Below are 24,939 nucleotides of genomic sequence, written 5' to 3' on the forward strand. Positions count from 1 at the left end.
TATCCCCAGTTGTTATCCATGAAATAAAAGTGTATGGCAACATCTCTCCAGTGGAGGCTGAAAGTTTCTTTGTTCAATATTTAGGTCATTCCATGGGGGAATTACTTGCATCTTTGATTACTGAGTTATTTTTGTTATAACCATGTTTTTCCATATGACAATATGAATTACAGATCTATAAATATAAATGCCTAATTACCATACCATTATCAGAAGCACAAATTATTCCCTAAAATGTAAAGGAAAACAAAATACTGAGATGGAAAAGTACCTCATTATGACAATTAAAAGATTTTAGTACCTACCCTAGATTTGGAATTGCCCATTCCCATTTCAATGTCCTTCTGCAGCCGTCTCCTCCTGCACTTAGAAAAGTTAATGATCCTCATGATGAAATAGAAAAAAGATTTGGGGCTTGGTACGAGACTGAATGGTGGAGGTAACGTTTTTCCATCATCAAAATACGATAACCAGAGTTTAGAACGAGCAAACTTCCACTCTACATCACTGTCGTCCTGTGTTAAGATACAAAACAGGTATGTGCTTTGTTTTCATGATGCACAAAACTTCTTCCAAATGAAACATCTTTTAAATATCTAACCTTTTTATTTTACATAGCAATGTTACTTACTTACAAGTAAGAGCCTTAGTAGTTCTGCAAAAATGCAACTGCTTTATCAAACCTACTTCAACTAAATTTCAGCTCTCTCTCTTTATGTCAACATCTCATTACTGGTACTTAGTTCAAGCATGTGAACAATTTAAACAAGAGTTATTTTTGCACTGAGTGAAAGCTAATATATTAACTCTCTGCTATTTATAGTGGAACTGTTTTTTTTAAAGAAGTCTTGTTTCTTCTTTAAATTGGTTACATGAATTTCCTACTCCTACTCCTATGCAAACGAAGTAATTGTATTGGCTTCTAGGCATGCACAGTTCAAACTACTAAGGTTCACAGCTTTTTACATAACTATGAACACTAACTGTGACTTATAATGGACTACATAAAATATCAAATCTGTTTTCATGAAGAAATCCTGTTAAAAAGTGACAAACTGATTTTGTCCTGATACGTTCTTACCAAAGTTTTTCAAGTCTGGACTTGATTTATTCCTGAAGTGAAAACTCGGTTTAGTATAACTGTTTTTCTCTTGCTGAATTCCCTGAAATTTCCCAGAAGCCACTGAAAGTACTGTAAATGACACATCCATCCCTACACTTCCTGTTAGATTTGGGTTTTTTTCCCTGCTGGGGGCAGTGTTTGTGTGTGCATGTGTGTGGGCATGCATGTGTGCGGGCATGCATGTGTGCATGTGAATGTAGTACTCTGAATAACATCATAATTTATGGTCTGGAAGACTGGCATTATAAATGTATTTTTATTTTCATTTCAGCAATTTCAATTTTATTTTTAAAAGCGAATGTCTTCTCTACTTTAAAGTTTTTGAGTTTTTTATTGTAGTAGGGTTCTAAACACCCTAATTCAATTAATTAGCTTTAAAAATGAAGATACTTTATCATCAAAATGAAATTCAAATAAAAACATATCTCTTTTGATGAGCAATGCAGCTAATCACTGCGTGTGAACTTCAGTCATTCATTCCACTGAGCCATTTGGCAGATTTGGAGAACTATTGCTATTGTGTTTTCAGGGCACATGACAAAGTTCAGCTAAGCCAAGAATCAAGCTTTAATATTGTACCTAAAAGCAGAAGAAAAGTACATACTTCATAACTAAGCTTGTAAGCATTGTGAAGTGTGATTCAGTCACAACAATTATGTGGATAGATGCTTATAGCATACTCCAAGTACAGTACATAAATGTGGAAAAGTGTGTACAGTAGTGGCATATGAACATAAGTGTCCAGCTCCTCCATGTTTAGTTAAAAAGTTTAAGGACTGGAACTGCAAAGAGGTTTCCATTAAAAATTCCATCAAAATACACTTAATCCATATCCTACTGATCTATCCAAAGACTGAAGTGTACCGCATTAAGAAAACATGCAATTAGCACCCTAAAGAAATGGGGAATGAACTAGTCATGGTCTAAAATGTTGTGCCAAGTAACTTTGTTTTCTACTTCACAGCAGTCTTCATCTGAATGTTAGTTTTGATTGTAAGATCTCTGGATGGATGGCATTTCCTTACATGTGCACAAGATAAACTACCTGTTCAGATCCTGTAAGGTTCTGCATCTTGGCTGGGTTGCTAGATAAAGACAGTCTTAGGAACATGGTATTTTTTGTCATCTCCTTCACTAAGATAGTCCCTTCACTGTACTTTTGCATATCAAGATGTGCTCATTAAAGTAATTCTTAATAATTCTGCCCTTTTCCAACATAATAAAAGAGAACAACTTGAGAGCAGAGCCATACCTCAATTTCTTGATATGAACTGTTGATCATAGCAATCAGCATGTTGAGCAGAACTACAACCATTGTTACATTGTAGATGCCATAAAGAACATAACCAATGTTCTCTATAAATTTATGATCATATTTGAGGACAACAGAGGTTACTTCAGACAAGCCAAATATTGACCAAAATAAAGTCTTGAAACTTTCTTCCACTCTGTATTAAAGAGAGAAGCAAGCATTATTACTAGCTACACAAATAAATACATAAGCTGTGTTTAGAACAAATGATAAACAATCTCCAGTAATTTGTCCGTGACTCAGGTTTGTAGAGATTTTAATTTAGGCATTGATCAAAATAACAAACATTCAAGAAACTGTGTTCAGACTCCTTGATTTCTCCACTGTGCTCCGATATATCGTGCATAATATTGCTATAACACTGGTAACGCATGCAAAATTCAGTTACTCAAAATATTTGTCAAAGACTGAAAGCTCAGTAGAAAAAGGAACTAGAAAGCTATCACATTTTCAGGTTTTGACATGAAGCATATTCTCATTATTTTCCAGTCTAATTCTGTAGGGGGCAGACCCTCCCTATCCTAAGAAAGCTAAAAATGGGGCTGGAGGGAGGAAAACTGCTGCACTCCTTTCACAGAGTTCCTGAATAAACCTTCCATTAGGAAGAGTGCATCCAAAAATGGGTAGGAGCAAGTTCAGCAACAGAACTGGTAAACCGAACAGATTTCATGGGATTTCTTCAAGACCACTGCTGAAATCACAGTGGGAACAGAGCACTTTGGTAGGAGGCAGGCACCTAAACACCCCTGAGGCTCTGGGTCCAGGGCAGACTGATTTCTGAGGGAGGGAGCTGCCAAGGCCTCTCAGACAGCTGTCTGACCCCCGTCTCAGACCTTCAGGGCATTTGACAGTGGATCCTCTTCACGCTGCCATTCCTCTTCCAACCCAGGGAAATTTGACCTCATGAAGGTTTTTATGAAGGGAAAGGAAAATGATTACAGCAATATGGCACCAGGGAGCCTTCTCATTCTCATGACAAAGTGACTGTTGTTTCCGTGGCACACAGCTCTGATGCCTGTCTGATTCGTTCAGCGGCGAGACAGACATCTGCCACCAAGATCGAGGGGCAGACTGCAGAGCTTGGCTTTGTGTCAGCATAACGTTGCTACAGGTTGACTTATCATGCAGTGAGGATACAGCTCACTGCAAAGCTCTACCCTACACTGCACCGGGAGGTGGGCTAAAGAACGGAAGATAAGAGATGTAGAAATTCAATAAAAAGTTTGATCTTACTTTAAAAATGTACCTTCCATTGTACCCCATTGTAGAAAATTTACTGGCAATTACTTCTTTGTGTTGTTAAAAGGTGAAACAACAGACATTTACAGCTGTATTTTAATAAGTATCCAAAATAAGCCAGTACACATATCCTGAGTTACCTGTTTTAATGCTGATAAATAATTTTAAATTTGAATAATATAGGAAGGGGTGTATTGTCTAGTAAAATAACACCACTGTTTAAGCAATGAATAAGTATTAAGATATTATCCATATTCAATACCTGGTACCAGAAACCGTAGCATAAATATCATTGTATCTCATTATTTATCTAAAGGAAAGACAATGAGAAAGAATAAGTGAAAAAATCACATCAAATTAAGGAAAAGTCATGGAATGAAATACATGGAAACACCACAGTTTTTACAGAAGTTCAGTCTTGTGTGGAAAGATGGGAGAAAGAGAAAAGTTCTGAATTTCACCAACCTGTGAAACTACCTCTGGTTTGGAATGTCTTAAGTATTTATCAGTTCCAACATCACTTTGTTTCAGGAAGTAAAAAATGGAAATGAGACAGAAACTTCAGCGAAGATCACGGCAAGCAATCTAATTGCATGAGATGCAATTTAGAGCCAGTGTTCTTTTGCACTCATGTAACTATCAGTAATAAGTAGTTATCCTGCAGAGTGTAAATCTGATCCAAAAGAGTGCAATGCAGTTCATAGATTTGTTTCAGTACTGATCTAAGAAAGACACATCATCTACAGAATTGCTAACTTCACTTCTTGAAAGATTAAAGTGTTATTTGGAGGCCTATTACTGACACCTAGGCTAAATCCCTCTCTGTATCAATTAGGTCTGATAGAGCACCGTTCAAGACTGTAATTCCACTGGTTGATATGGGAAAATGTAATTTGGGGAAATCAGTAATATTTTCTTGCAGTTGGTTGTCCACAAGCCTGTATGATTACCATGATACAGAGGTAAAATTATTTTAATGGAAGCATCCTTTATGTACGCAGGGTAGAATTGGGCTTTTGTATTCTGCTTTCTAAGGCTCTGAGATACCTGATTTCTCATCCACTTCAGCAGCATTCAGTTATATTTTAATGCTAGGAGAGAGCATGCAATACTTCACAGACTTTGTTACCTTTGTGGAAAACTGAAAGTTTTATATTTCCTTTTGCTTTAACATAGCTTCATACTTACGTTGTGAAGGCCGGGTTTAGTTTAGCTCCAAGGTAGTAGGAATACAGTATGAACATTCCAATCATAAATGCAAGAAACACCATAATAAAAAGGACCATAAACTTGAAAATGTCCTTAACGGTCCTTCCAAGTGAAATCTGCAAGGGCCCAAAACTCTCATTTGCAGGTAGGATATATGCAATCCGAGAAAAGCTAAGTACAACAGCAATTGCATAAAGGCCTTCGGATATTATCTGAGGATCAGATGGGAGCCATTTATCTCTAGCTGGAAGATATGAAATACAGACATAAATATAAGGAGTTACTCGTTTATCACAATGTTTTAAAATAAATCTTGACAGGATTTGTCATGAACATGTCTGAAACTAGTTGAGACAAATATTTGGGGAGCCTAGTAGCTGCTACTCTATAGCTGCTACTCTATTCCTATTTCCTTTAAGTCACAAATGATGAATGTAAATTACATTACCTTTTGCTAGAAGAAAAATTATACTTGCTTCAAGATAAAAGTCACTTCTACAATGTGTGCTTTAACCTGAACTACGTAACAATAAATAATTTCTTACTGTCTTTTGTAACATGTGATTAGCTCTCTTAACATGCACCAGCTAAAGCCAGTACTTAACTCACGTTTTGGGGTTTATTAGTGGAAAGTAAACAGTATTGGCTGAGGGACAATTTAATTTGTTAATTATATGAAGCTTTTGCCATTGTTACAAATTCAGGATACAACCTGGACCCCACTGCGGTCATGGATATTTTTTCCATTGACCTCAATGGGAACAGGACCATGATTTTTACTTACAGCATGTTCAGAAATAATAATTTGTATACAAATTCATAAATTCTTTATTATGTGAGTTAATGCACCCTCGTAGCAAAATACCACTGAATTAAAATGTGCTTGATACCAAAATAATATATGTACAAAAAAAGTACAAGTTCAGATTGATTATGTACCAATTAAAGTAATAAAATCAAGTCTGTTATTATAATATATTGAAGTTCATAAAGTATGCTAAAGTATACTGTCAGCAGCAAATACAGGCCTTTGTTGATAGCCGCAAATAGAAATTCTTTATACCTTTAATTACGACATTTGCGCTGCAATAACTATTTAGTACTTCTATTCTATTTGAACAGGACTTTACTGGGTCCAAGTTTGGTATAAGCTTCTTCCTTAATCATAAAATGCTGATAGACCTTTAGGGATACAAATGATTCTACTGAACCAAACAAAAAAATAATTCACATCAAAACTGTATTTGTTGTGTGTTAAGTCAAGAATAAAATATAGCTTGGAAGTGTTTATAATACAAAAGGTCAAATTCAGTTTTGGTATAAGCAGTTCGGAAAGACAGTTAAATTATGTACAGTTACATTTGAATTGATTTTGTCCTTACCTATTGTTTGGTTTTAATATATTGGCAAACTTGTTTATCAAATTAGCATAGCAAGTATTGTTTAAATAGCAGAGAAAAAAAAGAGGTAGAAACCATTAGATAATGCTATGAACACAGACACATGCAAATACTCATTTTAAGGATTAAAAATGCTAGTGCATTTCACAGTTCAAAGGGATGCCAACCAGATTTTCTATTTTAAGATCTGTGTTGCAGAAAAATTAAACTCACCGTAAGTAAAATATTCTATTTCTGGTGGAAGTGTGACTTCAGAGAGGTCACTCTCCTCAATGTAGTTGTCCACATATTGTTGTGCTTTTGTGGCCTGCAGAAATGCTAGAAGCCTCGCTGTGAAAGCAGCAATGAAAATGGACAGCATCCCAAAATCCAAAACATTCCATAACTGTAAAATATATTCTCTGGGTCCTTCCAGCCAAAGCTCTTTGCATTCTGACCACATCATACCTGCAACAAGAAATGAAAAAACATAGCAATGTTGGCCACACCGTTTTCATTTAAGCTCTTTGCATTCTCTCATTGCATGAAACCAGGTGGTACAAGTAGATCAGAAATTCACTTATTTGCAGTGTCACAGAGTTGTCATACACCTTGAATATGGCTGTCTTGGTTTTAATAGGGTTGATCAAATTGCAAGATCTTAATCAATATGCCAAGATAAAGTTCAGCCATCTCCATATTGTAAAACGTAGCACCACAACTTTGCAATGAACGTGCATATGCAATGAAAGCAAAAGCCTAACAATATGCTGTGTTTCTAAAGAAGGAAAAATTTTAAATGTGGAAAAAAGAACTCGTCTCTTATTATTTTATCATTTACATTCACATAATACTTCTTAATCAAAAGGGCTAATTGTTACAGAAAGGTACAACAACTCACAACTGTATAGATGACAAAATATAAATGGCAAAATTATAATACTGGTTCTCCATTTCATAGAGTAAGACGCTTTTCAGCATGCAAAGTGGAATTTGGCTACTGTAATTCAACCTTCTTATTCAAACTTCTCCTCAGACATTCATTCATATGGAATTAATCCAGACCACAACCTCATCATAATTTAGAGATGTAATTGTTGAGAATCATGATTTTTGCTTACTTCAAAAAGTTTGTGAGGAAAAAAGAGATAAATATTTTTCCTTGTTTCCCTACAGGGATAATGTAAAGGGGTTCTGCTCTGAACAGGCTTGAGCCACAGAGTCTCTAATCTAACTTGTAATTTTGTTGTCACCCCAAGCATATGCACAGCAGCCATGCACTGGATTTGCTTGGGCTGGTCGGCTCCTGAGTGCCAAAGAAATTTCTTACAGTGACCGAGTCCCAGAGACCACCAAAATCACAATCCTTGCCTTCCATGAAATAAAGAGGCTGTTCTCCACCAGCATATGCTGGGACTACCCAAAAGGCAGCATACACAAGGGATACTCATCTCCCTACCCTAACGTAGTTTAAGATTAAACAGTGCTTAAACCAGGAGACATAGATGATTCAAAAGACAGGTGAGGCACCTTCAAGTAGCAGCCAGAGTAATACTTCCTTTCTATTCTGCAGCTGGTAAAATCTGAGAATGCTACATCATCACGTGGCTGACATTTTCCTGCCTACATAGGGCACCCGACTTTGATGAAAAACTAGAAGATAGCATTTTCTGCCATACGTAGTTTCAAACAGGCTGGCAGCTGACCAGGTTCGGGGGTGGAGGGGCAGCACACGGGACTGAGTAATGGAACAGACACATTAGCCCCTTGACACTGGTGGAAACTGTGATTTCTCCCAAATGCTACGTAAGCAGTAATGCCACATAAGCACTACCATGCTAACGCATTAACACTGAGCCATGGGACCTCCTGACCTTCTGGCATATAGAGCAGAGCAGGCTTCCTGATGCCGTTTAAGAACAGCAGTTCAGCAAAGTATGATTTCTGTAATGTTTTCTTCAGCAAACCTATGTTCCTGTCACAAATGCCAGAATTACCAAACCGCTCAGCTGTGTCTGCAAATCAACGAGACTTACTACACCGTGAAACAGCCTTCATCCTCTGAAGAAAATGCTTGATCACTTTACTCCTGCAGGCTACAAATTTTAAAACTTCTTGACTGCAAATAATATGAAAGCTGTAAAGAAACAAGTGGTATCAATGGCACCCTTTTCGAGGCCCCCTTTCAGCCACTCATTAGCCTTTTATCCCTTCTTCTGGGGCAACAGCCAGCAGGACTCCTGCCCTCACTCACCACACCTCCCTTGCCCTGCTCTGCTCTAGCTCAGAACAAAATGGCCTTAAGCCTCATCTGTGCTGGGGTCAATGCCACAGAGGCTTCCTCATTCTTGCCTGGGGGCTGCTCAGCACCCCAGGTACGAAGCAGTCCAGCCACTCCTTTTATGCCCCCAGTCTGCTCTTCTGACAATTTTTTACCCCATGCTGCAAGAGGGGTCAGCATAGAGATGCTTTCACTAGTTTTTGGGTACTAATCTGCCCTGAGTGTTTATTTCTAACCATGCAGCAGCTGGTTAGGGTTAGCAAAAGGTTGGGGACCTAGGTCTCTCTCCTTTCTTTTCTAATTTCTACCTTCAGGAACACAGTTGACATAGAGACGAAGGGGCAATATACCTACCAAGCACCCATACCATGATCAGCATTTCTGTCCAGGTGAACTGGGTAGTCTTCACCCTAAAGATCTGCTTAGGGTAATCAGTAACAGTGACGTTTGGTAGTGTTGTTATACCTTCGAATCTGTCTGAAGCATTGAACACCAGCAGGCCTAGGAAAATAATGAAGGATGCTGCATGTGCCACAAATTTCATAAATGGGCTTCGAAGAATTCTTCCAAGCTGTGAAGGCAGAATGAAAGCAGTCACTCATCTTTCTCACAGAAACAGAAACTCTCTTTCATCAAGCATTTCAGAAGCATAAAGAGGCACTCAGAGCTCAGGACAGTCAGAAACAAAAACTTCTACTCTCTGCTTAAGGATATTAAAGACAATGAAGTGCCATGCTGTACCATTTCTGACAAAAGTCTCCCAAAGGCAGCCATATGGAATATGTCATCCTGTTAGGGAGTGTTCATGTTGTTCCATAAACTCTAGATGGCAATGTTTGCAGGAAAATACTCCAAGGAACTACAAACATACACAGTGGCAGTGACCAGAATGTGTCTGATCTAATGCTCACATATGACAGTGGGGGACTGAAGCAAGCCAAGGGGAAAACAAACAAACAAACAAAGCCCCTAAATACCAAAATGCTTTCCATACCAACAAGAAAGTACTATTAGTTTGTCTATGACTACAATCTAGCTCTGGGAAAAACTACAGACTCATCTCCTCATCTCTGGCTATTGTACTGCAACCACAGAACATAGGTTCATAGCAAAAGTCCTAAATGAATGACCTTTAAATGTGTACTTAAACCAACGAGGACTATTGTATCGCAATGGCGTAAGGAGGACAAGATCAGAAATTCTACTGTTTTCAAATAAATTCAGCTGCTTTCATTCACATCTGTATCTCTACATTTGCAGAGGCAGTCTTGCAGCAGAGGGGAACAGCTGGCCTCCAGGAGACCACACTGAAAAGAGCAATGGGGCTGTCACTGCTACTCCCCATACAAGAAAGGAGTCTGATCCCATCAGTACTAGCCTTAGCCTGCAGCCAGTATCGAAAGTGCCAGAGCTACAGTCCACCTCTCAGAGGGTAATACCGCCAGCCTCCTTAACCCGTGCAGTGAAGGTCCAATGCTGCCAGTGCCACTGCAACCTCCCGACCTGTGTACTCAGAGAGTCCAAGCACCAGCAAGGCTGCGCCACAGACTACAGTTTATGCACTGGCTCAAGTACGGAGATGGTACCGAAACTCCCTGCCAGTGCTCTCTGGAGACCTCTGTGAGGGACTGCACATTTGAACTTACTAGTCTCTCCCAGTTTACTTCCCTTTGGAAGGATTAGTACCTTTGGGATACATCCCATTTCTGCACCCTGAGTGTGACTACGCTTGTCCCCTGTCTCTGTGCAGGGTGTGAGAAGGTAGATGCCAGAGAGCTTTCTTTGCCTTAGCTGCTGCGCACCACATAAGGCAAAAGGTCTCTTTGGCTCCTTCAGTACAACAGGGGAATCCACTGCCCTGCACATAATGGCCAGTCTTTATCAATGCCAATATACAGTTCTATCGTGATGAACTACCACATACATTGTCAATATTATGCAACATCCCCAAATCCCCTGTAAAGTACAGCATTAGCAGTAGTAACATATAAGAAGAAAAGAACTGCTTTCAGTAGATGAGGAACTGTAAGTAGCTTTCTTATTTTGCAGAGTGGTTTCTCTGAAGCTGGGGTCAGCTACTCTGGACTGCACAGACCAGCACACACTGAACAGCATTTACTACCTATGCAAACAACCTCAGTATCCTTTCCTGCTCCTGACCTTTAGAAAGCATTTTGAAATTACAGTATCAAACAACTGATCTAAATGTACAGTACTTTTATTTGACATGAGCACTAGGAAAAATGTCAGGTGTTTCTGGTACTAGGAATTAAAGCTCAAGGACAAATGTCACTTCTCCATATTAAACACTAGCTAAAAAAAATATCAATACATTTCTATGACACGGAGCTGTGAGGAATATCTTCACTACCGATAATCGCAGAAAGTGGCATTTCAGAGAATAATCTAAGTAACAATCATACCATTTCATAAAGGCTAATCTTTAAAGTAAACAAATAAATATTTAACGCAGACAAAACACCAGATTCTCTTGAAATATGCACGAGATGAGCAAAATCTTATTCCTTTTTAAGGTGAACTACAAAAGCAAAATACAAGTCTGAGTGAAACTCAGATTTCTCTGCTGCACAGTTGTTAGGGAAAGAAAATTGTAAGACCATATTCAGCACAGAAGTAAATTTACTTAAAATTAAAATCTTTAAAAACCAATGAAACTTAGAGAAATCTTTTTACTTCTGCTGATTTACTAAAGGTCTATCAATATGCTTCATTTGCAGATAGCTCACATGTTACGGACTGTAAGGATTTCAAAGAAACTTCTGTTATTTTCATTTCGAGATTGTCAGGGAATGTAGAAGCACCCGTTCGCTTTTGTATCATTTAAAAAAGGTGTTTACGGTTACGCTCTCTTATGAATATATCGTACCACATGGTTGGAAAGCTGTATTTAATTTGATTGCTCTTCTATGGTTCACCTGGTAAACAGACCTGCTAGCACAGTAACAGCAAATATTTTACTTAGGATTAAATTCTGCATCACTGAAGTCAACAGACGTTCTACTGATGGGCTATACAAGAACGGCATCGGCTCCTGAGATGCCACCGGAGAACCGTTACAGAATCTTCTGGGCCACTCGGTGGTGACTATTAAAAAAACCCTCAGTACTAAAACACACAAAAGAATTCAGTCGCATAGCAGAGATTGTGAGGTGAGCATGATCTAAAGAAATTTTTTTTTAAAAAAGGGCTCTCAGAGAAGGGCTTTTTCTTTCCTTAACAACAACTTATGTTCCCTCTAATGCTTCATCAGTGTAGTTCCCTCTTTACAAGGCAACATAAAACAAATAGCATCATTTGGCTCACGACTAGAGATCACAAAAAATATGATTACCTAGAAGCAACAACTTCACAGGCAGCAAACTAGAGGCACAATACTGCATTTTGGATGCCAGAAACTGAAAAACAGCACCCAGATTAATACCAGATATTTTAATTTGCAATTTATAAAAGTCAGTACCCTGCTACATGGTGCAATCCAATAACCAATGGCTAGAAACGGAAGGCCCAATGCCACAACCAGCACAACCAGACACTTGATAGCTATGGTCTGCTCCCGTAATCCTGAGAGATTTTCATACCAGATAGTCAGTAGCTGTTGCTGACAGTTGGGATGAGCCACAAACTGTAAAGAAAAAGAATGAAAACCAAGACATATTACAATTTATAATACAAGTTACATAAATATTGCATACGTGAACAGTGAACCTTAAACATCTGGTGTTAATTCAGATCTTAACAAGCCTGCTTTTTTCCCTTTCCTTTAAAATGAAGGCTAATAAATAAAGAACAAACTGTTGAGCTGATTAAAAGCAGCACTTTGGGGAGAGGGTTGCACATGTGGACAGCCATCACTGATGGAAGCTTTTCTGCTTCATTAGAACAGTGTCACATATCCAACTGGATCCTGTCAGTTGAGCTTTAATCCTATCTTGCAACAATTTCTCAGCAAATCAAGCTGATGAAGACTGGAAATTCTGATCTTACCATAACCCACCTTTAGCCTCTCCCCTTTTCGCACGTACTGTTCACAGTCTTCCTTGAAAGTTGCTGTTGTTTGATTTGATTCTTTTACAAATGTTCCAAATACCTCCTTCACCATCTATATCTTTTAAGTCTAAAACTTATTGAGACAAGAAATAGATGAAGCAAAAATAAAGGTTTAAACCTCCCCAGAGGCAGAGACACAGGTATTGAAAGGGTTCTTTATTCTCATATTAGCATCAATGAGGCAAGCTGTCACCCCCATTTGGAATTACTTGGGATATGAAAAATAGTCAGAAGCCACTTATTACAAACACATTTTTGTGTTTTGTGGAAGATAAAACTTATCACTCAGTAATATATAGAAATTTAATTTTGTGAATCAGATAATAAGATGGTGTCATGGTTTTGATGATGCTCCTAGAAGGCTATAATAGATTTTTTATTTCATGCTTTGTCATCCTTTACACTAATTATATAAAGTTTATTTTGCAATACAGTTTTTCATTTTCTCTATTCAAAGTTTGTGCCTTTGATACTCTCTTAGCTGAAAAATATTAAATGCTCAAATTTGACATTTTCAAAAATAACTTTTCCCTTTTTACTATTTTAAGATTTAAAAAGTTCTTCAGTGTACAGATTGTTATCACTGTACAGTCTCATGCTATTCTTAGACTTCTTTGTGTTTTGATGAGCTGTGAACATCTTAACAGAGGCTCAAATAAGATTAGAATGGTGTATACTTTATCTAAAAATATAAACATTTCAGGGATTTTTCTAAGCAACATAATTTTACCTTCAATTAATGAGACATTTATTTTTACTGACTGCTTTATATTATTATTTATCAATACTGCTTATTTATTTCTATAGGAGCAGGACTAAGAGATATCAGTCAGAAGTGGGGAAACTACAGGAGTAAGTCTGTACAAATATCTGAGTAAATTTCAAATTTCAATACTTAATTCTACATTCCTGAGACAATATTCAGGCATTTACATAAGAATGTCCTGATTATCAGTAGTCTAAACATACACAGCTACCACTGATTTCAACTCACTGAATGTCAGGCCATTTTTGGAATGTTTGACCCTACACCCAACTTCTGGTACTTACTTCTCTTATCCTCGGACATGGACAAATGAGAAAGGATTTTCAAATATACTTACTTTGTTTTGACCTAACTGCCCCCCCACTGAAGTCAATGGTAAAATATCAACTGACCCTAACTGAGCAGAGCCATCACTAAGCATTTCTGTAACTTGAGTGTTTTAAAAATCTAACAAAACAAAACAAAACAAAACACCAAAATCAGACAAACACCTAGACAAAGAAATAGAGCATTAAAGTGAATTTATCAGTTATGGGTTTAATCACAAAAGACAGTCAAACAGACAAGCATGAAAATGCTCAAGATAAATGAACATTTTTTCCTCAGACAATTAGTTATTCCAACACAAACTTGCTCCCCAGAGCCTTTTATAGAAGTTTCATTAGCCCCTAGCTTCTGCAGATCTTTCCGTGAATGTCAGAAAATGGAAAGGAAGCACTTGTTGAAATGCTTAGATCCTAAAATGAGACACACATTAAGGATCTACTACCTATTATTAAACAGACAACTTCCATCTTTCTGATAAGCAGCAAGTAGATGCCTGAGTTATCTTCCTAAGTTCAGTAAGATTTCAGCATTGGAAAGGGACTATTTCCCAAAATAATTCTGTAATGATAAAACAAGCTGTGTCCAACTACTGCATTTTTTTTTATATGCTTCAAGCCCTATTCTCCTAAAATCACTGTAGCTGAGTTTGTGGATGCGCATGTACTGCCATATTTTTAAAGCACTGTTGTATTTCTTCGGGATGAAGTGACATGCTACATGGATGGAGGAGACTCTACCACCACCCCATCAGGACCACATCATATAACTGGGAGAGTGCAGCCTTTGTTGGGTTCTGCTACTGAAGAAATGTAAGGGGTGGGGAGAGAACAATACTACAGCTCTCTATGTTCCCTGCCCATTACATTTACAACTCCATTTCTAAATTATTATCATACTCATGATTATCACTGTTACAGTTATCATACTGTGGCTTGTGAGACTGCCACATCATGAGAGCATGTGGGACACTGGTTAAGCACAAGAATAAAAAGCCTAGTCCTCATTGCAATTTGAAGGAGTTGGTTAACATTCTTGTCAAATTGGTTGACACTTCTAATAATTTGGAGTAAGGAATTAAAGTGTTTTCGCAAAAAGGATTTTAAAATAATTCTGATAACTCCATGTTGGATTAAGGGGGAAATTTGATCAAGTTACTTATACCTAAAAAAAAAAAAAAAAAAAAAAAAAAAAAAGGAAGCCTTGTATATCTGTTTTATCATTTTTACTCTGTTGAGATCATAATGTACTTAATGTACTACATGCACTGTTGCTTGCCAGGTCCTGCCTGCAAAACAACATTTGTATTCCAAAACTCATTAAAAACTGCATACAGTAGTACAATAGGGCAGACTTCTTCAAAAAAATCAAATTAAATAGTTGGCAATGAAAAGAGGGAACCTTAAATCTCTCGGGAAAAGGAATCTGAAGCTGTTGCATGAGCTTTAAACAGGGAAGCAATCTTCATATTTTAATCTGCTTTGCTCCAAAACAAAAGTCTCCAAGTATTTTGGTATATGATTCATTAGCCAGTTAGATCACATGTTAACATAGTTTGTGCCTATAATGGAATGGCAGACAGAAATACATAAGATTTTAAAAGTCTGTAAGAAATTAACATAAACTTGAACAACATCTTTATTCTTTTAAACAGGTTGTCACCACTGAAGTTTATACAAGGAAAAAAACACCAGCCTGTCATATTAGAAACAGACTTTTTTGTGCATTTGTATAAACCAGTTGGTTTGTGCATTCTGCCATATGCCCCCAGTCTCTTCTTTTGCTAGAATAAACTTCATTCTCAATTCATGCCATTATATGACAAATCCTGTGGCAAGTTCACTGCGGGCAAAGACACAAGAAGTCAGTAATTATTTCATATTATGAAGACATATAAAAAAAGCAGACTAAAAACTCCTGGAAAGAGGAGAGAGAAGCAACACCCACATCATTCCTCCCATTATCAGGAGGAATGGGAAGAAACAGAAAGGAAGTTTTAAGGGAGTTAGCCTAGGGCTACAAATCAGCCCAGGGGCCCACTTGCATCTCATCCAGAGCTGTGTGCGGGTTTATTCCTCTTGGTCTATCAACATTATGATCTGAGGCTGAGATGAGCTCTGCCTGTGCTCTTTCCACAAAAAAGGGAGGAGTTAGTGAGTAAGCTGCCAATGGTTATGGCAAGTTCTCCTCTGGCAGTAAGTCTAAGAGCTCTTGAGAAGATCTTAGAGATTAATTTAATTGTTGGCAATTGCGCTATCTGCACCACTTCCAAGACCCCATAGCAACTCAAGTCACTTCTCCCATCCATAAAAGCTCTGAAATTCATCCTTCTCTCTGGCTCTGCTGAAATATTTCAATTTATTCTTTCATTGTCTTGAATCTCAGCAATTGCAACCTCTTCTCTGGTTGTCTGTTTATCCATCTCTCCCCCTTCATCTCCTCAGAAAACAGTAGCTCGCATCATTTTTCGCCTACCAATCACATCATGCTGCAACCTTGTTTCTTCCACGTTTCTCTTCTCCACCCTGCATTTCACATAGTTTCTCAGTTTTTGCTACATAGGTCTATCTTATCTTATTATCACGTTTGTCTAATATTTTATGACCCAATCCAAATCCCACTGAACAAAACACACGCATGCAGACTATATCCAGTCACTAAAAAAAACCCAGTTTTATGTATCTACTTTTCAGGGTATACTTGTCAGTAACATTTTAGATGCATTCAATTTGCATTCATTTCCATGACCATGAACCAAGTGATCAGTATGTAAATATTTTTCTGTATGAGTAAGAGTGATTATAAAGTAATGTTATTTATTCTAACATCCAAATGACCAAGTTTAGACCTAGCAGGAACAGATCCTGGCATATTCTGATATATAAACACACAGCATACAAAGTGAAATCTGAATCTTCTATCCTATCTATTAGAAACTTCAATGTTTGAAAATTAAATCCTGTAGTTTTACTCAGACAAATTTTTGTTCATTTCATTTGGAAATTCCATTCTGATTTTCATCTGAATAAGAACTGCAGAATTTGGCCCAATGTCAGCTACTTCTCTGTGATTTTGTTGGCAGCCTAAAGGCATAGTTAACATACAATACAGGAATTAGAAGCACTGCTGCAGTAGCAGTTCAGCATGGAGAGCCAGACTACTTGTTCTAGATAATTTTTCTTGGCTGAAAATTCCCTCAGACATTCACTGTTGGGGCTGCAGTTTCAGTCTGAACCTTAACTCCAAAATTCATACTCTATTTACAGGATGGGTTACTTTCTTATGCAGTGCCTCAGGTACTAGGTGCAGGAGTTTCATTAGGGTTAAAAGCTGCATTTCCCAAACCACACTTTAGAGAACATTAGCTCACTTGTCATATGGTTTTTACTGTCTCTCCCCCCACCAAAGGGCATATCACTCGTGAGCCATTTCATGGAACTGCAGGTCTGTTTGGCTGTGCTACCTGTCTTGCAACAGTGAACTGATGCAATACAACTAACCCAGAAGTGCAGCTAGAAATACTGAAACCTAAGAAATATGAACCACATCCTTGCCTGCTTGCTGCCGTCACAGGGTTGAAAGCATCCTGCGTCGAATTCCCACATCGGAATCTGTTCTGCAGTCAGGGTATTGCTGTACTCTGCAGCAGCTGTAATGGGGCCAATTTCAGCATCAAAAGACCACCATGGCAGAGAAATTTCCCAGCTCCTTCCCTGTCATACCCTCTGTACTGACCATGGAACAGCACATGTAGGAATACGGAAACCACTCTGCACCGTTTGCTTATTTCCTCCCACCACGATCATTGCTCTTGTAGGTTCTGACCTGCATTTCTCAGGAACTGGAACCAAACCCTTGAGTTTATCTACAGATAACTGATCTCTTGCGGGAAAGGAGAACGAGTTGGCCAAATGGCATTGTCTCGTGTTATGCAGATTTTTGCGGTTCTTAACAGATCTGGGTGGCCCTTTGCTCAGCAATGAATTTCACCAGTGACAACCATCTCTTAGAAGAAAACTACGGTCTTCAGCAATAAAGCAGAAACAAGAGTCTCAAAGGTCTGGTCCACACTGAAATACAACAGCATAAAGAATTCATAAGTTATCTAGATATCATAACATGTTTGTCTACCAGAACTGGATTTTTCCTTGCTCTGCTCTTTTCAATTAATTTAGTGTTTCTATATATTTACTTCGAATTTCAGTAATTCACATGCATTTATCTGCTGAACACAAATTCTATATTGGAAACAATTTGCTGCTTGTGAGCTGCATTTACAATTTTTGTTAGCCATCTTCTGGGGACACAATAAACAACTCTTTCCAGCAGTTCTGGCAGGTTGCTTACAAATCATTTTATACGGCAGATTGGCTCAAGAGGTGGCCACATAACACAATGTTATTTATTCTGAAAGACACAGGAAATCTTGCAGAGATGATGAAACTATAATGGCTGTTAAGATTGGAAATTATGGTGACCATGTAAATAGGTAGCTGTAAATAAAACATAAGCATTGCTGTATTTCTCGAGCCCTTCTGACAGTAGGCCATCATATTAACTATTTTCTGTGCTAATCTAGTAGGATCTTGAGAAAGAACAGCACAGCTATATATTGAAAACTGCAATAATATATGGATATGTATCTGTGTCAAATGGATTGTGTGATACAGAGCTATGCTTTTTGATATATAACATTCATTCACAAAATAATTGTGTTCATTAAAAATAATTTGATAGGGTTATCAGCTGAACACACATTGCACTTTACAAGACACTGACAAACACAGATGTGTAAACTGATGAACTGACAACAAAACTGATTAACCGACAACAAACATATTCCATGCATTTCCAGGATTGAATTTTATAAGATTTTTTTAAAAAGGAACACAGAGTCAATCATGTAGAATTTCTCTCTATGCTGTTGTTTTTTGATACCCACACAGTAGCAGATGAGCTCTCTGATATACTGTCATATTTTAATAAAGAGGAAAAAACAATTTGCTTAATGACAACATAAGTAGTCTCTTTCTCTTTTCAAAGTAGTAAATACAGACCTTTGTTTCAAAAATATATGTATCTGTTCGTAGGAATACTGGTAGAACATCATAAGACTTCCTAAATTTACTTTCAAGAATTTACTTGCCTCATTATTTAAGGTAGAAAGCAAAGATAACAAAAAATAATGAACAAACCGGTTCTTTTCATTAATTGAAACCAACACTATTATAAATACAGGTTTCTCTTTTGATTATAATATTATCACACAGACTGGCAAGACGACACATGCTTATAGAGTGAAAATCTGGCCCAGCTTAAATCTTCAGGAAATTTTGGTTTAACCAGGATGAGGATCTGACCAACTGTGTATAACCTTGCTAGCACAGCTGATTTACGTCATTAAAATCTCCCATTAATTCTCAGCTGTGGAATGTAGATTAAACAGAACTCCTTCAGTGCAGTGCCCTTCTGCCAGCTTCCACCCTGTGAAAATCTTGATTACATGCTCTACATCTTATTTAACACAACCAACCACCAGTTCATAATACACGTGGAATAATGAAATGACATTGCGTTCACATATTACCCCGTCTGAAAGCACTGGCTATAAAGAGTTACCTTTTTGACCTCATACTTAATGGCCAGTTTCACACGGCTCAGTGACGCTCTGTGTCTCTGCGTTTCAACTGGCTCAGAATTCAAATCCCCGTTTAAAATGGCCTCCACTTCTTCCGAGTCTCGGCAGAGATCGAGCACACCGACCACAAAGTCCTTGCACTGCATAGACAGCTTGCGATAGTCATTCTAAAACAGAAGGGTAAGAGAAAATGGCCCATGAGGAACGTGCTTGACAATCAGCAGCAAGGAAAAAAGAAACCGTTCAAGTTACTAAAAATTAATAGTGTTTGCCTTTTACAGAATATGTCAAGTTATGAGTGTATCAGACATTACAGACTTTTTCTATAGCAAAATCATTTCTTTTTTGATACAGGAAGTCTTTTTCTGCTGCCCACCCAAGCAGAACAGCAAAATCTTTGAGGGATGTAGACAATTAATGAAATAATTCTTAAAGGGTTGCCTCCCAGGCTATGAACATAATTTCCATTCTTTCTACAGTGCTAAATAGCTGCTTACTCTTTACTCTCATTTATACAGTATTCATTTTTCCACCCTCATTTCCCCTTTGCTTCCCGCCTTTCATTAGATTGGCTTCACATGTAACCATGGGTTACACAGTTACTGCAGAGAATAACTGTGGCAGGAAATTAGACACCTGTGCTGCGTAGCAAGACTAGGGCAAGTTTCCTATACAGACAACTGAGAGAAACCAGCCTCTTCAAAGGGCGATTCCAAGCTTTCATATTAGACTCCTGTTCTGAGTCATTCTCTGAGAGACCATCTTTCCACTGATAACACAGCCAAGTTACAGAGACATACTTTGGTAAACTTCAAGTTTTCTTCAAAAGTTCTGCCCAGTTTTCCCTTCTTGTCTTTTCCCTCTCTTCTTCAACTTCTTGTCCATATCTGTCACAAACCACTCCTTTTCCCCAAATCCCTTATTGTTTTAGTGTCCCTCATTTGTTCTTGTTCCATCAGTTTTCCCTTCTGTTACTGCTGAAGTCAATAGTGTTACCTTCTGAAAGTACATAAAGCCAACACCTGTTTTCCTAGTTCTTAAAAAAAACAAATCCCCTCCTCCTATTCAGATTCTTTTCCAAACCTAATCTGTACTGGGAAGTGTATTTCTGTAATCTGAACTAGTTTTAAATATAGTTCAAAACTGGTTCCTATTATGACTTTAAACAAGGTTTCCCACGATTGGGTAGACAACCTCCGTTGCTCCCTCCTCCAATTCCAGGATAATTAGGCACTCCAGAAACCTAAATTTCCTTTCAGAAAAGTATCTCTTTCTGTGCCCTCCCCTCCTGCCAACTTCTTCCATTTTGCACAATATCATCAGCCACTTCCAGATTTGTGGCATGTTGATTACACCTGTGAAATTTTATTATGTCACACAGTAAAAGCAACTACCTTTGCTGGTCCTCAGTCTTTCCTCTGTCTCTCCTCATAGTCTCCTCCACCACTTCACACTTTCGGACCGTATCCTTAGTTACGCTCACTTGCTGTGATCCTTCCTGTCTATCGAACTGTTATGTCTAGGATACTGTGATAATGCTTTTCTCTACATACATACCTTTTGTCTGGCAAACCGCTCACAAGTTTCATGCTCTTCCTCGTTATTCTTTTTGCCTCCTCTCTCTGCGCAAGCTTAGGTCTAATGTTTAGGTTTTATCTTTCAACTTATCAGTTGCTCATACATGCTGACATGGCCAAGATTTCCATCTAGCTAATCTCACAACTTTTCTGACAAAAATTGTGGCTACTTCTCAAAATCTTAGATAATTCTGTTAAGCATGCAAACACGAGTCTCTCCTTGCACTTTTGCCTACGCTTGTATATCTGTTTTCCACCACCTCTGTGACATTGTCTACAAGCTCATACGAGAGTTTTACTTAAAACTCTCGGTCTTCAATTCCTGTGCCCATGTCCTCTCAGCTTGACTTCTATGACTTTTTCGTCTGAGATGCAGCTTCCAATTCCCTTACATAAAGCTATAATTGGAGGAGGAAACTTGACTGCATCTGCCTCTTATCCTGTTGTATCATCAAGTGTTTCGGCATCCAATTCAAAACAGTAAAGCCTTCTCTTCGACTACCTTATAGCTTTGCTTCAGCTGTTTTTTCCAACAGGCTATCAAAAGACAAGTCTGAGTTCTCTGTCTCTCTACTTTTCTATCTTTGCTCATCATTCATCAGTGAACTCTGTTCATTTTCACACACTGCCTTTTTTAAATCACTCTTAGGGGTACAGATTTTTCCTTTGTGGTTCCTGTCATCTGGAAAAGGCTTCCTTACTGTCTCTGCCTTCATTATTTGCTCATTTCATTTCAAATTTTATTTGAAACCCTAACTTTTTTTTTTCTTTTGCCTAAGTATATTGCTTTTCCCTCCTTGTACTACCGGTTTTGTTAATATTTTTAACTTAGCATCTATAAAATGTTCTAGGAAGAGTACAAACAAATAAAACGGGAGAGAAGAACAAACATGCTGTCAGTGGTTTCAAATTATTTTGGGAAAGATGGGAAAAGAGACTGCATAGGATAATTGTGGGAATAGCTAACAATCCCATAGGTTAGATTCAGATATAAATCAAGATCTCTGAAACACTACTGGAAACAAATAAATAATCCTAGGAATTTTGTTTCTATAGAAGACTAACATCCCACATACAGACTAGGAAATAAACAGTCCTAACCTTGATAGGACCCCGTTATTCCCTTAGGCCATAGAAGACATTAATTCAGTTGTCGTGGAACCAACAAGACGTAATGCTATTTTAGATTTGTTTTTGGTAAATAAGGAGAACAGCATAGATGAGCCAGTTATAAAAATAATAATTAATAAAAATAAGTAGTAAAATTAAGTGGAAGGATACGCAGGCATATCTGTAAGATTTAGGACTTTAAGAAGGCAAACTCTCATAAACTAGTAAGGGGAGTGAAATGGACTTACAAGCATAGAGGTCTGAACGTAGAGAAGCCTTTTAATTGAAAGATATGAAAATGATTAGACTTCAGATCCTACAAAAATAGATACCTTGTAGAGGAGGATTTCAGAATTGTTGGCTTCAATAGCCACCTTAGAAAAGATGAGGGGGAAACAGCCTAGACCAAAAAGAAAGTATCGTCATAGAGAATAAAGTGAAAGCCATTAAAAGCCAGGCTTGGAAAGGATATTAAGAGCATGATCAGGTTCTTCATCACAGTAGCCAAAGAGTATGAAAAGAGGATAGGGATTTTCTTCAGTGAAGACAAAATAGAGACTAAAGATAATCCCAGCAGAGCCAACGAACCTAAAGCAATACCTTGCCTTCAGCTTACTTCAGTCTTGTGTTGTTTCATTGCTTATCTTAAATTGTTTTACATTTTTCAAAACAGAATTATTACAAATTTGTGAGAACTTGAAATGCTTTGCCTTAAATTTCTTATTTCAGACTTGCTTCCACATTTTCACAACTAAAGAAGCATTTATTGAGATGGCTGAGCACAAAACATGATAATCATCAGATACAGCACTGTTAATTCAACAGGAATAAGACTGGTAATTAATTTTCCTTTAGCAATATAAAGTAGCTGTAATTCTGCTACTGGCAGCGTGTGGGAGGATATATTAACTTCACTGACTTCAGTGGTAGCACTGTATAGCTGAAACTACATTCTTTCTCACCCTAATTTTGCAGGCACACTTTACAAGACTAAAAAAAAAGAAACAGGGCACTGTTCTAGTATTAATTCTATCTATCCTATGCTGAAAGGTGACATCTCATTAAAGTTTAACAAAGTTTACTTTAGCTGATTTTGTACTGTTGAAGGTCCTCATGGCACAACAGAGTTCAAATTTTGCCCTTCCATGAATGAATATATGCTGTCCAGTTGTGGGGAGTTTCTTCATTTAAAATGTCTTTTCGCACATGCAAAGATCTCAAGGATGAAGATGGACTTTGCTAACTGTGAAGAATCAGAATGAGAAATAGAGGAGTTCTAATAGTTTGGAGATAGGAATTGTTAATCTTCTTAATGATTCACTCCATTTTTGTTACTTAAATTTAACCATTCTTTTTTTCCTTAAAAACCACAGAAGTGTAATACAAAAAGTTATATGACAAAAAGTTATTTCTCAAAAATTTAAAGAAAAAAATCAAGAAAATCTAATTTGATTTCCTTGCATTTAAGCCACAGCCCAGTCACATCACACACAGTCACACATATACATGGAAAAGTATACTCTAGCATCAGTTCTACAAAAATGTAAATGTTCAAGCAAGTTCAAGCTAGTCACACACACTGCTACAGCAAAGGTTCAACAAAATCAGTTTCCTCAATTAGTACAAACTCTGCAATAAGAATATGCTTTCATTGGCAGCTACAGCCATGAAATATTGCCTAGAAATGGCAGAATAGCATAAAGTCATCTTACTGGGGCAAAAGGGGGACAAATTGCGATGGCTGTAATACCACATGAAGATCGCAATTTCAACAGCACAGACTGTTTCATTCTGCTGTTCTCTCTCACAAATGAATACTCATCCCCACAAGTATGTCTACAAGAGTGTCAAGTCTCCTGACTGATCCTGGCAGAGGCTGCAAAGTTTCTTCCCTTGCAGCTCATACTTTATACCCACACTTTTTCAGGCAGCCTGAAAATACACCCATCCACTCTGTGCACAGCCCTATTTGCATAAGGACAGACTGCCCTGCATGGACTATTTGCCTGCTACACAAGAGTTGCCTACTCTTGTACATATGTACCTATACTTCTTGAACTACATATGAATGACATGGAATTTTATTTTGTCAATTTTAAGGATTAAATAAAGCCTACAATATTTATAGATCCTGTTATGAGAGCTGAAAACCACTGTGTGCATTGTTAGCATCTGACTCACACTTTGAATCCCACACTAGGAAAACTGGTTAGATTTCCCTCTCCAGGTCTTCATTTACTTATTTGTAAAATCCAATTTCTCTCAGTCTATTTGATTGCCTTCATAAACCTAAACAGCCAAACTTTGCCCACATTGTAACCATGGGACCCAATCCTCAAGCAATCTTCTACCTCTAGGTAGACTGAGGTTTTAAAACTGTTGTGCTAGCAGCAGAAACCAGAGTCTGTGGTCTGTCACCCACACACACAGCTCTGTTTTCTCTTGAGAAGATACTGAGATCAAATGAAGGCCAGATCACTCATCTCTTCGCTACTCTAAGCAATGCCGCCAAAACTCCTGCGTGAAGCATCCAAACCCATGTTTGAAAAACGCTGCTACATACAACGCAAATTGCCAGTTCCCTAAGGTGAAGCTACCCTTCAGGTGAATGCCAAACTGCAAGGCACTTACAGACCTGTTTATATCGGAGAGCTCTTCGTCTATTTTTCATGTTAATGCAGGGACTCTGGTTCCCTGACTAGCATAGTGCATCTTCAGTTAATTCAGTCTAACTTAGCTGGTTTTACTAGCTATATCTTAAATGACATCTCTCTCAAAAATTAATGGCTACAGACATCTTTCTAATATCAAAGATATCAATCTGTATTCTGCATTTTATGGATATCACAGAGGACACCTCTATCTAACGGACAACTGATCATGAGTGGAACTGCAGACCTGTGCCTCACCAGC

The 24,939-nt window shown here is 37.8% G+C and overlaps 1 protein-coding gene across 2 annotated transcripts in view; it reads right to left on the reverse strand.

Moving 5' to 3' along the window:
- TRPC3 (transient receptor potential cation channel subfamily C member 3) overlaps positions 1-24,939 on the reverse strand; it is a 49,295-nt gene that overhangs the window by 6,776 nt on the left and 17,580 nt on the right. For both annotated transcript variants that reach the window (XM_026096120.2, XM_064510653.1), the window contains exons 3-9: positions 19,321-19,506; positions 12,022-12,186; positions 8,898-9,114; positions 6,497-6,730; positions 4,863-5,127; positions 2,376-2,571; positions 306-515 (exon numbers count right to left, since the gene is read on the reverse strand). In XM_026096120.2, the coding sequence (XP_025951905.2) occupies positions 306-515; positions 2,376-2,571; positions 4,863-5,127; positions 6,497-6,730; positions 8,898-9,114; positions 12,022-12,186; positions 19,321-19,506 (1,473 nt within the window). The remainder of the gene's footprint in view (positions 1-305; positions 516-2,375; positions 2,572-4,862; positions 5,128-6,496; positions 6,731-8,897; positions 9,115-12,021; positions 12,187-19,320; positions 19,507-24,939) is intronic.

This window comes from Dromaius novaehollandiae, chromosome 4 (assembly GCF_036370855.1).
Source record: "Dromaius novaehollandiae isolate bDroNov1 chromosome 4, bDroNov1.hap1, whole genome shotgun sequence".
In the NCBI taxonomy this organism is placed as follows: Eukaryota; Metazoa; Chordata; class Aves; order Casuariiformes; family Dromaiidae; genus Dromaius; species Dromaius novaehollandiae.